Source organism: Vespula vulgaris, chromosome 17, assembly GCF_905475345.1.
Source record: "Vespula vulgaris chromosome 17, iyVesVulg1.1, whole genome shotgun sequence".
NCBI classification, from domain to species: domain Eukaryota; kingdom Metazoa; phylum Arthropoda; class Insecta; order Hymenoptera; family Vespidae; genus Vespula; species Vespula vulgaris.
The window spans coordinates 2,125,000-2,139,815 of NC_066602.1; the positions used below are offsets into that span (position 1 = coordinate 2,125,000).

At 31.0% G+C, this 14,816-nt stretch overlaps 1 protein-coding gene across 1 annotated transcript; it reads right to left on the minus strand.

Annotated features, from left to right (window-relative positions):
• Positions 1 to 1,759: 1,759 nt before the first annotated feature.
• Positions 1,760 to 4,546, minus strand: LOC127069922 (actin-related protein 5). Its single transcript, XM_051007647.1, has 7 exons — positions 4,176 to 4,546; positions 3,755 to 4,069; positions 3,407 to 3,687; positions 3,117 to 3,335; positions 2,731 to 3,032; positions 2,472 to 2,652; positions 1,760 to 2,402 (listed from the first exon to the last, which is right to left on the minus strand). Exons 1-7 carry the CDS (start codon positions 4,276 to 4,278, stop codon positions 1,779 to 1,781), a joined length of 2,025 nt encoding a protein of 674 aa, XP_050863604.1. The 5' UTR covers positions 4,279 to 4,546; the 3' UTR covers positions 1,760 to 1,778.
• Positions 4,547 to 14,816: the final 10,270 nt, after the last annotated feature.

Sequence of the window (14,816 nt, forward strand, 5' to 3'; positions counted from 1 at the left end):
CTATCATAATAAATATGTTAATAACAAAAAATAAATAAATAAAAAATAGAATATTTTATGACTAAATTATAAAATGATTATGATCACATTGAAATAATGATGATGAGGCCGATGATGATGATGATGATGATGATGATGATGATGATGATGATGATGATGACGATGGTGAAGATGATTGTGATCACTACTATTATTATTATTATTATTATTATTATTGTTGTTATTATTATTATTATTATTACTAGTATCGTAATTAACGAGATATCATTATTTTTATGTTAATTATTACCCGAGATTAGATTATATAACGATGGTACAATTAAGGCAAGTATGTACTGTATATAACTGTCATCCTTTACCTTATTGTGTATATGCATCCCTTATATATTATCAAACATTAACTGTTTGTGTTAATTATTATTACAAATGATTATTATATTATGATTATATGATTATAATTATAATTATTCCTATTATGATTATTATTATACAGCAATATATCAATGCTATATATATATGTATACACGCATACATATATATGTATATATATTTTTAATTAATATAAGAGATTATTGTTAAAGAAAGTAGACCCCCTCACTTTTAGCAAATGTAATTAGAAATTGCGCGTTATACTTTTTCGGATCGAATTCTACCTCAAGTTTATTACAATGAGTGTACTACGTAGGTGTCCTCCACGCATCAAAACTTATGTGCGCTTTTAAACCTTCCATGTATTATCGATGAAAATACATGGTATATTATTTGAAATACTTGGAAACACTATTGATCTGCGGTGACCTCAACCTGTGATAGTAACGATGGATATTACTTAAATTAAGGATTTGTTGTATTATGTTTGACATGCGTTTTTTTTTTGAAAACACACATAAAAAAGAAAAGAAAAGAAAAGAAATTCATTTTACTATAAGCTTTGTAACCATCGGAAATTTGATCCAATGTATCTCATCGATATCATAAAGTGTATGTAATTGATCTGATATATTGGACAATTCCTCAGGAAACATCTGCAACTTTGTCCTTAAAGTGTGTAGAAATACCTTTGTGATTTGTTCCTTGATAATAGTACGTTAAGAAATGTAGTCGTGTATAAATATGAAATGAAATAAAAATTGTATAGAGATTAAAAACAAAAATAACCAACATGTAAGAGATTGAAGGATGAGATGTGCTCTGTCGCTATAATTTTATGAGTTTAGCAGGAAACTGAATAATTTTTCATATGTTATAGCACGTCCGATTGATATTGAATTTACTTCGATTTGATTTTGTGCAGGATGTTCCTTTTTCTCTCAATGAGATATGCAGGGTCATTAATATTAGCGATAAATGTTCCAATGGAGTTAATGATATTTTCAATATGTTATGTGATATTGTGATTTTAGCGTAAGCCAAGACATTAACTCAAAGAAATATACTGAGGTCGCTGTAATCAATTGAACTGCTAAGGTGAGGGATCATTTTCACATTTTTTAGGCCATCCAAAAGTATCTATGCACAGATATCGACTCAGAGAGTAAAGAACGAAAAATGTATCCAAATATTTGTCTCTGACTGCTAAAGTGCGATGTAAAAGAAATGTATATTATGATTAGTAAACAGACTACAATGTAGTTTGTTCGTAATAAAATGAACGAACAAAAACACTTGTGTAATAAAGTAGTAACCATTAAAAACTTACCATTTCTTATTCTACACCTTTTGGTTAAATCGTAGACATCAATTATTAGTACAGTGATCGTTGGTTTTTATTAATTTCTTTATTCAATTTCAACGTCAATAATCGCATCTTCAACAATTACTTGTTCACATGTTACAGGAACTTGTAATATAGGTAAGGGATCTGGCGATCTAGTATATATATTACTCGCAGAGTGTTCTTTCAAGTACTCACCACCTTTTTCTTCATACTCTTTACGGGTTACAAGATATTCTGGGAGATTACCACTTAAACCAAAATCTCTTGCACCGTACCACGAATCTAAACTAGTATTTTTTGCAACGTTTATTTGAAAGTTGGAACCAAATGGTCTCATTTCTTTAAGTTCACGTTTCAGTCTTTCGAGTAATCCTGGTAAAGCTGTTGGTCCACCGGTAAGAAAAACATTGCTTACCAATCGTTTTTGTTGTTCAGGGGAATAAAGTTTTAAAACGAATTCAATAGTCTCTGCTATGCCAGCTTCAACCGATCCAATCATTGAAGGTTGAAAAAGTAATTCTGCTGCTCTTAAACGTTCTACTCCAACGTGCAATTGATGGGTTTCACCAGGAATCATAGGAACGCTAGAACCAGCTCCATCGAACTCTGGATCATGATGACGAAGAACATCCTCAAGTTCCATTAATTTTTCTTGTTCCAATTCTGAATCAGAATCTCCACCTTCCTACAATAGATTCTATTATTTCAACTATTCATATTTTTACTTAACAAAGAATTATGAAACTTTACAAACCCTATTAATAACTTTATATACATCCCAGTCTTCATCTCTCATACCAAAATCATCATCTCGTTTATCTTTCCTCGCCAGTTGACTAATTATACGCATTCTTTCCTGAGCTGCTGCTGTTCTACGTTTGGCCATATCTTGTCTACGTTGTCTTTTCGCCATACGTTTATCTAATATTTCTTGTCTGAAATAGAGAAAATCATTTTTTTATTTTATTACCATTTATTATATTTTTAATGGAGATGATGCACGATTTATTTACCGTCTCTTTCTCACACCAGCTATCCATTCTTCAAAGTCCTGCTGATCTTTCGGTTGAAGGCTCGATTTAATTTTTGGCTTTTGATCTTCCATAACAATGTTTTCCTCTTGTGAATTTGCGGCAACAATTTTTTGTCTAGTTCTTTCTACTTTCGCTTGTAAATTATTTATCATTTTTATTAGATCAGCTTCATTCGCCAAAGAATATGTTTTCAATGCCTGATCAAATTCATCCGTTTCACCTTCTTCCAAAAGATCTTGTATAGCTAATAATTGATTTAATTGCTCCTCATCTTCAGCCAACTATTAAAATAAATATTTCAAATTTATGTTATCACAGATTTGAAATATTTAGGTTTAATCATAGATAATAATAATTTCTTTTACCCTTTCTTCCCTCTTCCTTGCATTAATTTCCATCAATCTTCGAGCTAGTTCTCTTTTCCTTTCTTTTTGTTGTTCGATGGTTAAACCAGGTGTACTTGCAGGTGCGACGTAAGGTAATTGAACTCTTAAGACATTTGCATCGTAATAATCTGGATCTGCCCACTTAGATACTACATCTTGATAATTCAATGCGATCATTGAATGTTCATGTATTAATTCCTACAATTTATAAAACGTATGTTATACCTGATCAATTTAATATGATTGAAAAATTATAGAAAAAATCATACTTCTGCACGACTTGGAGTTATCGCATTCACGTGTACAGGATATTTAAGTTGAAGTAATCTGTGCATGTAAGACGTTATGTGATAACCACCGATATTAATTCTTCTAGAATTAACTGGATCCGCTTTGCCATCTAATATAGGTATTATTTGTGTTGTATGGTATCCTATACTAACTATCAAACCATCCGGTGGACAATTATTATGCTGATACGAAAATAAGCAATCGACACCATATGCTATAGATGGTATATTATAACATTCGAATAGAAGTTCTGCCATCACTGAAATATGCATACATTTTTAATAAATTTCTTCATGTTAATATCAAATATTCAAATAAAAACTTACAATTTCGAGAATAATTTGGATTTAAGAAAGCTTCTGTTAAAATAATTGGATGATTTACTGATCCTTCGGTATCTATTCCCATATGAGTAAAGGTATAATCGAATATTTGTTCTTGAGCTTCGAAATGCGTCACAACATTTCTATCAAACTGAGTTTTCAATTGAAATCTTACAGCTTCTATATTTGCTATGTCATTTCCTACTTGAGGTTCGCCATCCTTCTTTCCGCGTTCTTTTCTAGGTTTTGCTATGAGATTTTTAAATATTAATTGCGGTTCCTTTTCTGTAGCCCAACCAACTCTACAATTGTACGAACCTACGATAGATATTTTATTTATAAAATATTCATTATTAATATTTATAAAAAAATATTGAATCCTGTCAAATACATGCAAGTGTCTAAATGCAATATTATTTCTTACCATTATCTACAACCAACGGTATTGCCTCAGCTTTTATTTTATATGGATAATTATGAATTATATCTGGAACTGCTTTCACATCCTTTAATTCGAGAACTTCCATATCAATAAATTGAAATATATTATTAAATCAGAAGAGTTTGTAAACATAACCTCTTTAACGTCACTGACATCAATGATCTACTATTACAAAAAGATTACAATATGGAAAATATATTGTACATCAAAAATAATTATTATTTTATATTGTAGTTTCTCGTTATAATATTATTTAATATAATATCTTCACAATCTTAATTAACTTCATAAACTTTGTAATTTCATATAAAATTAAATCGTATGTTGAAGTTGCGTGATTGTACTACGTTGTCCGTATTGCGACATACCTACTTCCGGTTATAATGACTGACGTAGTGGATTATACAGTATTCAAATTTGTTAAAATATTAATTATTACTATTATATGATTATTTAGCATTGCTCTTAATTATTCTTCAATATATATATATATATATATATATATATGTATATTTGTTATAATATGTTTATTAAATTGTTTAATAAAGTATTACATATTTTATTAAACACAATTTTAATTAAATACAATTGTTTCATTAGAATATTACAAACAATAAAAAAGGTAAGTACAATTATAGAGAAATATATATTAAAAAATTTTATATATTACAAAAAAAAATAAAAAATAATTACTATTATATATAATAATAGTATAGATATATGTTATATATATAATATATCATACTATTATAATTAGTCAAATACGTAATAACTTTTTAAAAATTTATTCTCATTATTAATGATCCATTGAATCGATATTGACAAAAAATAAAATAAAATCAGCGTACTATTCAAAGTTATAAAGAAATACAAAGTTTTGCTATTACGTGAGAATACATCGAACTTTTTCAAATCAATTCGTAAGATTGATGTACAATCGAACAAATAAAAATTTCTCAAGTAGCTCAAGTAGATTCGTAAAACACGATTTTTAAGTTATCTTCAGAAAGAGTAATCGTATCAAATACGAAAGAGCGATTGTTCGTATTTTCTACAACAAGGTTTAGGCAGAAACTCATTTCGAATGGAATAAAAAAGAACAAAAAACAAGAGAGAAAAACAAAAAGGAAAAACGAAAAGGAATTAAGTGATTCGGCTTGGATATATGGACCAATCGATAATGCGTGGAATAAACAAACGAACTAATTTCGATGTATACACTGTGTACACGAGCTACGAAAGGTATAGAATACTTTTAGCTACGTGATTGATTTTTTTTTGCCATTTTTTTTTTTTTTACTTTTCTTTTCTTTTTTCAAACAAATGTAGCAAACGTGATTGAAAAAGTTACATCGCTTTGGAATGCGTTTGAGAGGCTCGAATTTCTTTTTATTTTCACCTTTAACGTTCTCTCTCGTACACGCGTGTATAGAGGATCGATCGATAATAAAGGGTTCTCGAATAAAATTCTTTGAAATCTTGTGTAAGGTGAAGAGAAAAAAAAAGAAACAGAAAAAAAAAGAAACATTTTAGAAGAAAAAGAAAAAGAAGAAATGAAAAAGAAAAAGAGAAAGAAGAGGAAGAAAAAGATGGTAGGAGAAAAAGTTTTACAAACTTGAAGCTTTCGTCGGTTGGATGCGCCCGAGCGCTTGAGCGCATCGATTTCGTACTTTGTCAAATTCTTTCACGATACTTTCATGCGCTTTCCGCTTTCGAGCTTTCGGGCCAAACTCTGACTAATTTTTCAGTATTACATGAAAATACTAAGTCAAGATACGACTGGTAATCGATACTCTTCAACACAACTTTTACTCAGTTTCATCAAAAATTTATAAAAAGGATAATTTTTTATTCGAGAGACTCGGATGATCACGAAAGTGATCACAAGCTGTTATAATCGTTAAATAATTCAATGAACATTGAAATATCTTAAAATGCAAATATATGACTTATTGCTATTAGATAGATCTTTATAAATCACTAATTTTGATTTTTGCATTCTTTTATATTTTTTTTTTATTCGATTATTTTATATTAATATATGTTAATAGATAATGTGATATATATTAATAAAAAAAAAAAAATAGTTTGTTTATTTTGTATTATTATGTATCGAAATGTATAAATATCTCCAAACGAAAATATATGATTTACTGTTACTAGATCATTCTCATAAATCATCAATTCTCATTTTGTTTTATTTTCACATTCTTTTATATTCTCTCGATTCAATTATTTTATATTGATATATATTATATGACATATTAATAAGAAAAAAAAAAAATAGTTTATTACTGTTACTAGATCATTTTCATAAATTACCAGCTCTCATTTTGTTTCATTTTTGCATTCTTCTATATTCTCTCGATTCAATTATTTTCTTTATTAATAGAAAAAAAAAAAAACAAAAAAAAAACAAAAAAAAATAGTTTCTTTATTCTCTAATTTTATGTATAAAAATATACAAATATCTCACAACGAAAATATATAACTCACTGTTACTAGATCACTTTCATTAATCACCAGCTCTCATTTCGTTTTATTTTTCCATTCTTTTATATTCTCTCGATTCCATTATTTTTTTTTCTTTTTTTTATTAACAAAAAGAAAAAAGAAATACTTCGTTTATTCTCTGATATTATTTGCATTTATATTAGTTATATATCGATCTAATCGAAAAGTTAATACACTTAACTTTGATCTCAAAGAAACTAGTAGATGGATCGCAATAGATCAATATTTTAGTTGGTTCTTCCTTGTTTTTCTTTTCTTCTTTTTCTTTCTTCTCCTCTCTCTTGACTTTATTTCTTAACCGTGTTTCTCAACAGACTTGTGTTGCTTACTCGCTTAACTTGTAGTCTCACGAATTTACATATTCAATGAAGCATCTAATTGTAACTTGGTATAGCACAGTGAAAATACGTGTCACTGCATTTATCATAACAAGCTCAAGAAACTTTTCACTAAACTTCTTCTTTACGTCTACGTGCTTTTATCTTTTCTATTTTCTTGTTGTTGCTGCTGTTATCTTTTTCTCCGTTCTTTTTTTTTTTTTACTACTTTCATTTTTCGTGTAATTTTTTTTTAGAAGGACGACGACGATAAATATTTACGTATAGATCGTATGCACGTACGTAACTGCAAAATTCTAACGTATTGATATCATTCTTGTTCTTTTATTTATTTATTTATTTATTTTTTTTTCAGATCTCTAAACGTAGATAAAGAATTACGTAAAATAAAATTCGTTCATCCTAATCTATACGTTAAACTCTTAACTTTTATATTTCTATTCTTTTTGTTTTTTTTTTTTTTTAATTTAGAGTAAAAGAGAGAAAAGAAAGAAAAATAAGAATTCATTCTTAACGAAACAAAAAAAAGAAAAACTACGATTCTGTAGCATCCTGTCAGCCATTATATTATTACCATAATTATTAACAATCTTATCCTTAAATCATTTTTTGTCTTTTCATCCGTACGAAAGAACGTATTAGATGTATTATTCGCTCGAGCAAAGAATCGATTGGATGAAACAAACAAACAAACAAACAAACAAACACAAACAAACAAACAAAAAAACAAATAAATAAATAAAATGAAAAAGCGAAACGAAATAAAACAAAGAAGTTAATCGTGTTCCAGGTCGATCGACTTTTATCGATCTTCTTAACGTTTCTATGCAGAATCGTTCTAGGTTGAAGCCTGAACAAGGTAAAGAACGGTATCTAGTGGAAAAACGAAAATAGAAGATTGGGAGGTAAGAGGATTATCACAGAAGGAAGATCGAGAAGAAGGTGATGGTGGAGAAGAAGGAGAAGAAGGAAGAGGATGAGGAGGATGAGAGAAACCACCGAGTTTGTGGTGTGCAAAGAGAACGACAGAGAAAAATAACTTTATCTTCGAGTTTGGTCGTCTCGTTACATTCTCACGTTTACCGAGCTGCTGGTACTAATCGCCATAGAACGACTTTCTAGAAAATCTAATTGAAAATTTATGCAAGGAAGTAAGGAACACATAAAACATTTTCTTAATTAATATCAAACATTAATTATATCGGGATGAGCTACTAAACTGCAACGCAACGACCTAGAGATATATACGTCCGATTATAGATAAGTATAAGGGATTAATGGTCTCTCCTTCTCTCTTTCTCTTTATCTATCTATTTATCTATCTATCTATCTATCTATCTATCTATCTATCTATCTATCTATCTATCTATCTATCTATCTATCTCTATCTATCTCTCTCTCTCTTTCTGTTAAGAGCGGATGAAATTTTCTACCACGTTTGCTACCCTTACTTGTTCATCGAATTAAGCGATTAATTAAATTCCATAGCGATTAAATTACATCACATATATATATATATATGTATGTATATGTTATCACGTTCCTTATTTCTCCATGTATTCTTTATTAATCATTCTTCATAAGCCACGATAAACACCATAATAGAGAAATATGTTTATGAGAATAGATTATATCTAAAATATATATTGATTCAATCGTACGTTGTTGCAGAAACATTAGATAAAGTTTTTAATAATATTCGATAGTTCGATCAGAAGCATAGGACGATATTGTTCGAGAGTAAGGATTATAGGATGATCATACCGTGTTCGCCCATCTCTAATGACAGCCGACCTGATTACTCGCTCTACCGATGACTCTCTTCATCGGCTGACGAATTAGTCGGTCGTCCACGTCTATTCGCATAACGTCGTCTTTAGGTGTGTAGGTAAGTACTACTCCTTTGCTGGGAAACAATAGGAGCTCAGAATCTCTCATAGAATCTCGAGACTTGGGCTTTTGAGATAGAGAGATATAGTTGGTGAAAGGAGAAGTCGAAACAGACAGACAGACAGACAGACAGACAGACAGACAGACAGACAGACAGACAGACAAACAAACAGATAAACAGACAGACAGTCAGAGAAAAAGAAAAAGAAAGAGAGAAAGACAAGTAGATGGACAAGTAGAGAAACAGATAGACAGAAAGACAAACTAATAAACAAACGGATACAATAAACATACAGATAAACAAACAAACATATAAACAAACAAACAAACCAACGGATAGACAGAAGGATACAATAGACAGACTGACGGATAGATAGATAGATAGATAGATAGATAGATAGACAGACAGATAGACAGGAGAACAGACAAAGACAAATAGACAAGCAAACTGAAAGAGATAGAGAAAACTCGATAAAACAGAAAATCAGAGTAGGGGAATTCTCTGGAGGGGTGGAGTCGGCACGAAGGGAAAAGAAAATAGGGTGAAAAGTGCGACAGGTAGGTGGTAGCTTCTCGTACGAACAACCAACCGGCTGATATAAATCAATGACCGATAAGGTCTTCTCTTTTATGGAAAGAGTGAGAAAGAAAGGAGATAGGAACAGCTCGTTCCTTTGCACTACCTTGCCCGGTTTGTTGACTCCTGTTGTCTTATCCCTAGTTGTTGGTTGTTCTTGATTCTCTGCTTTGAAAAGGAAAGGAAAGTTGTTTGGTCTTTCACCAGAGAAAGGTGGATCCCCGTTCGTCGCGAGAATGCCTCCTCTAGGAATTATTTGTCGGTGTACGCCTTTCTTAAGAAAATTCAACTTCTGTTAACTCCAACCTCGTTCTACCTTTCTTTCTTTCTTTCTTTCTTTCTTTCTTTTCATTTCATTGTCAACTTCTTTACTTTCTCTACAACTGCTTTCCTTTTTCTTTCTCTTTCTCTTACTTTTCTACAACTATTACCTACTTATTTTCATCTTTATTCTACTTTTTGTCATCCTTCCATATATAGTCCTTATTTTATTTATTTATTTATTTATTTATTTATTTTTTTTGAATATGTATATCTTTCGATTTATATCAAGGATTAATCTGTTAAACACACACACACACATGTATGTATGTATCTTCCGATTTGTATCAAGGATCAATCTGTTAAATATATCGATTTATATATACATAAACACACACATATATGTATATATATATATATTTTTTTTCGATTTATATTAAGGATCAATCTATTAAATATATCGATCTATATATATATATATACATATATACATATGTATGTATGTATGTATCTTTCAATTTATATCAAGAATCGATCTATTAAATATATCAATCTTGTTTCCTAATACCACCTATATTAGATCACACACAAGAACTTATCCCTTTTTAATATTTCTTTTATTTCTTCCTTCTCTCCCTCTTCTTTACTCTTCTCTTCTTTTCACTTCTTCTGCGTCCTGAGGGTTGAAGAAAAAAAAAGAAAACGAAAAAAAAAAAGGAGTTGATCGTACAATAGCCGCGATGATTTCTCATACTTCCTCAGATTTTTCACTCAGTTTCGTAACGCTACGAGGCTCGGTTGGCTGATTGGTTGCCAGTGTATATACAAATACGTATATACACGTATGTAGATCCTAGATACGTAGAATTTTCACGCTGTGGTTAACAGCCGCGAGATAGCAAAAGAGAGAGAGAGAGAGAGAGAGAAAGAGAGAGAAAGAAAGAGAAGAGCACGTAAACGGAGGTCAGATAAAACGCAAAACATCCAGGCTGACACGCAATTAGTGGCAGCACCAACTGCAAATCGTCGTGACGCAAGTCCGGCATCGCGGTCCTTCGGATTTACCGCTCTCATTCGTTCGCAATTTCTCCGTGAGTTCCACAACCGTTTTGTTTTGTCGTTTTTTTTTTCCACCGAGTTCTCCGATCGATATTTCTCTCTCTTTCTCTCTTTCTTTTTAACTTCGAGAAAGAAAAAAAAAGAAGGATCTTTCCTTCCATTTTTTTTTTTCACTTCTTTCTATCTCAACATGCACGTATATAAATGTTGAAATTAATTTTTAATGCAATTAAGTAAACGATACGAATGTAATCGTTCCTTTATATATATATTATATTATATTATATTATATTATATTATATTATGTTATATTAAATACAAACATAACGAATACACAGTTGGAATAATTTAAAAATGAATCTTTCAACGAAGTGAACGATACGAACGTACCCTTTCGATATCACATTATAAAAATATTACGAACGAGATGAAATATTTCTTTACTAAATATCTACGATATACATACAAGAATATCTGCGGGTTAAGTTATATTGAAGTATCGATATTATGTCTATACAGTAAACTTTTCAATATCTTTATAATATTTTATTTCATTCATCGTCGAAGACGAATCATCATCCATCGTCTGTAAGAAGAAGACGAAGAAGAAGACGAAGGCGACGACGAGGACGTTAATGGGAATTACGATTTCCATTAATGACAGAACCAAGTGCTAGGAGCAAATTCGTAGCACGACGTCGTTTTCCTTCTCTTCGTCTCTTTGCGGAGAAATTTTCGAGGGTGTGAGAAAGGGGGTGAGAAAGGGTAAGAAAGGGTAAGGGTAGAAAGTAAGGGTAGGGACGAGATGATAGGGATGAGAAAGAGAGAAGTGATCGAAACTCGCCAAGAGTAGAAAGGACGAACGATTCTCGGTAGAGACATTTGAATTATTGTTTCTCCTTTCGCTATTCAATTAAGGGAAAGATTATCGGCCCTTCGAAAGTTACAATCGATTCTCTTGCAGCCGCGCGAAGACGCGAACGTTTGCTTTTGATATATAGGCTTCTCTCTCTCTCTTTCTCTTTCACTTGCGAAAATCGAATCGTACCACCGTATTATCGGATCATTTATAATCTTTGCCTGGTTGAGAGAGTTTTGTTACTCTCTCTTTCTATTTCTCTCTTATTACTTCCTTTCTAAATGATTTTCTTGCTTGGACTTCGTTCGATAACTCGATATACCAACTAACATTTTCATTTCCTAAATGGAGACTTCGAATTGCTTATCGAAGGTCGAACCAAAACGAACGACGAAATTTTACGATTTTACAAATCTACGATAACGAGAGATTACCGTTACACTGAACATAATTGTTCAGAACTTGGTGTCTTATATTACCGTGTAAATCATCGTAGATTAATTAAAAAATCCCGATAGGCCGATTAAAAATCTCGACTCGTGTTTACGAAGAATAACAAAGGTATACTCGTTCTAATTTTTTCTTCTTTATCATTTTTTTTTTTGTTTTTTTGTTTCGTTGTTTTTCTTTTCTTTTATTTTTGTTTCCTCCTGCCACCCCTACCGTTTGTTTCAGCTACCTCACGAATCATTGTCAAACAAATATTTTATCAAGCAAATATTTTCCGATCGTATATAGAATGAGCCCTTTGCACGATACTCTACTACTTCGACGATTTCGTTAACATTGTTTTTCTCTAAAATAGAGCTTTATAGAGAAAGTAAACATTACTCGTTCGTTCGTGCAATTCATTTTATAGTGAAAAGAAAGAACGACAAGAAAACGAGAAAGAAAGAGAGAGAGAGAGAGAGAGAGAGAGTGCAAAGAAAGAAAAAAAAAAGACAAATCTATGAAACTTACAGAAATAGTATCGTTTTCATCACTTGAATGAGATGAACGAGGATAGAAAGTATAAAAGAAGAAGACGAAAAAAAAAGGAAAGATAGAGAAAGAGAAAGAGTTATCAGGATCGTCGCTTGACACGAGACAGAATGACGAAGTAGAAAAGCGACAAGAAATTCCTAGAGATTCACCTAGAAAGAGAGAGAGAGAGAGAGAGAGAGAGAGAGAGAGAGAGAGAGAGATAAAAATAAGAACATCTCTGTATGCGTATGTGTATGTAAGAAAGAGAGAGACTGAAAAAGAGACAGAGACAAACAGAGAGAGAAAGAGAGAGAGAGAGAGAGAGAGAAAAGGAAATATAGAAAGACAGAAAGAAGAACATTTCTGTACACGTATGTGTATGTGAGAAAAAGAGAAAGAGAGAAAGAAAAAGAGAGAAAAAGAGAAAAAGAGAAAGAAGCAACCAAAGTGAGAATCCTTCTCATCGTACTCGAGTCACGCACGATCGACGAAATCTCGGACGTTTTTCGTGAAAGCTCACATTTCTTACCTTCCGTTTTTTTTCTTTTTTTCATTTGCTTGATTTATTTATGTTCTTTTATTTTTATTTTGTTATCTTTCCCTTCAGAAAGGAGTTAACGCGACGTTCGACCTTCGGACGAAAGGTTAAGCCATTAAAAAGTAATCTTTATCACGTATGTTTATGCACACGTATAAATATATTGATAAAACGATTCGACTTAACTTTTACTCTTTTCTTTTTTCTTTCTTCTTTTTTCTTTTTTCTTTTTTCTTTTCTTTTCTTTTCTTTCTCCCTTTATCAACGTTGTTATTTCTCTTCGAACTTTTGCGTTTAAGCGCGTTCGTGGCAACGTTTTAATCGTTAACTATCCTTACGTGTTTTCCTAAACGTGAAACTTTATTAACCTATTATATCGTTCGTATTCTAAGTTGCTCTATTTTTCTTTCAAAACTCCTTTTGACTTTCCTGCGATTACTTCTCTCGCGAAGCCACGTTTCTCTCTCCTGGCGTGCTTTCGAGAGAAAAAAAGCAAGAAAGAAAAAAGGAAAGAAAGAAAAAAGAAAAAGGAGAAGGGTGGAGAAAAAGAAGAAAAGAAAGAAACCTTTGAACAAAAGTGTTCTAACTTGAAAGCAATTCCGTGTGCGTAAAATTTCTTTCACAGGGAAGAATAAAGAAACACTAACTCGACGAACCATTTTGAAAATATCATAGTAATTATGTCGATCGGAATTTGATTCGTTGATCTCGATACAATTTTTATTAATATATTTATTTCGTAACTCGTTTATGCGAATTCGAACGCAATGTTTATTCTTCGGACGATTGTTATATCGAGTTCTTTGTAATTTTCATTCAAAAATTCTCGATTCGATATCTCTCTCTCTCTCTCTCTCTCTTTCTCTCTCTATTTTTCTTTTTATTCTTTCGTATATTTTATTCGGATTTTTCGAGTTCACGGAGTTCGTCGAGTACGTCGATTCTTTTTCATCGCGACAATTTCTACAAAATTTCTGCTTTTCTTCTCTCATTCAATGCCGATTACGTCTTCCTTATTTTATTTTCTTTTTTCTTTTCGTTCGTTCACCAAAAGTATCGTATCGGTTCTCTCGTTTTGTTAAGTTATTTCGAGCATAGTATTATTCCTTTCTTCAAATAAAAGAATAAAAGAAATTCAACGAAATATTGGAATATCGAAATTCGAAATATTGGACTTTTCCATTAATTATCTTTTCATAATCTTCAAAATGGATTTAATTAACTAAATTTCATCATCATCATCATCATCATCATCATCATCATCATCATCATCATCATTTTTTTCTTCTTCTGAATACTTCGTAATAAAATATAATTTACTCGAATTAATGAACTTATTAATTCTCTAGGTTAATCGATTCGTTTGGATCATAAAACAAAAAATTCATCGTCGTCGCCATTATTTTCTTCTTTTTTTTAATACTTCATAATAAAATATAATTGTTAAATATCTTGACCTTGGGTTAATCTATCTATTAATTCTCCGAGTTAATTATCTTGTTCGAATAATAAAAAAATACAAAGAAAAAAAAAAACAGAGAGAAAAAAGAAAGAAGCGGTTTACCTTCGGTTTACGTAATCAATTTCGACGATTATCAATTTGCGAGATCTTCCGAAACACACA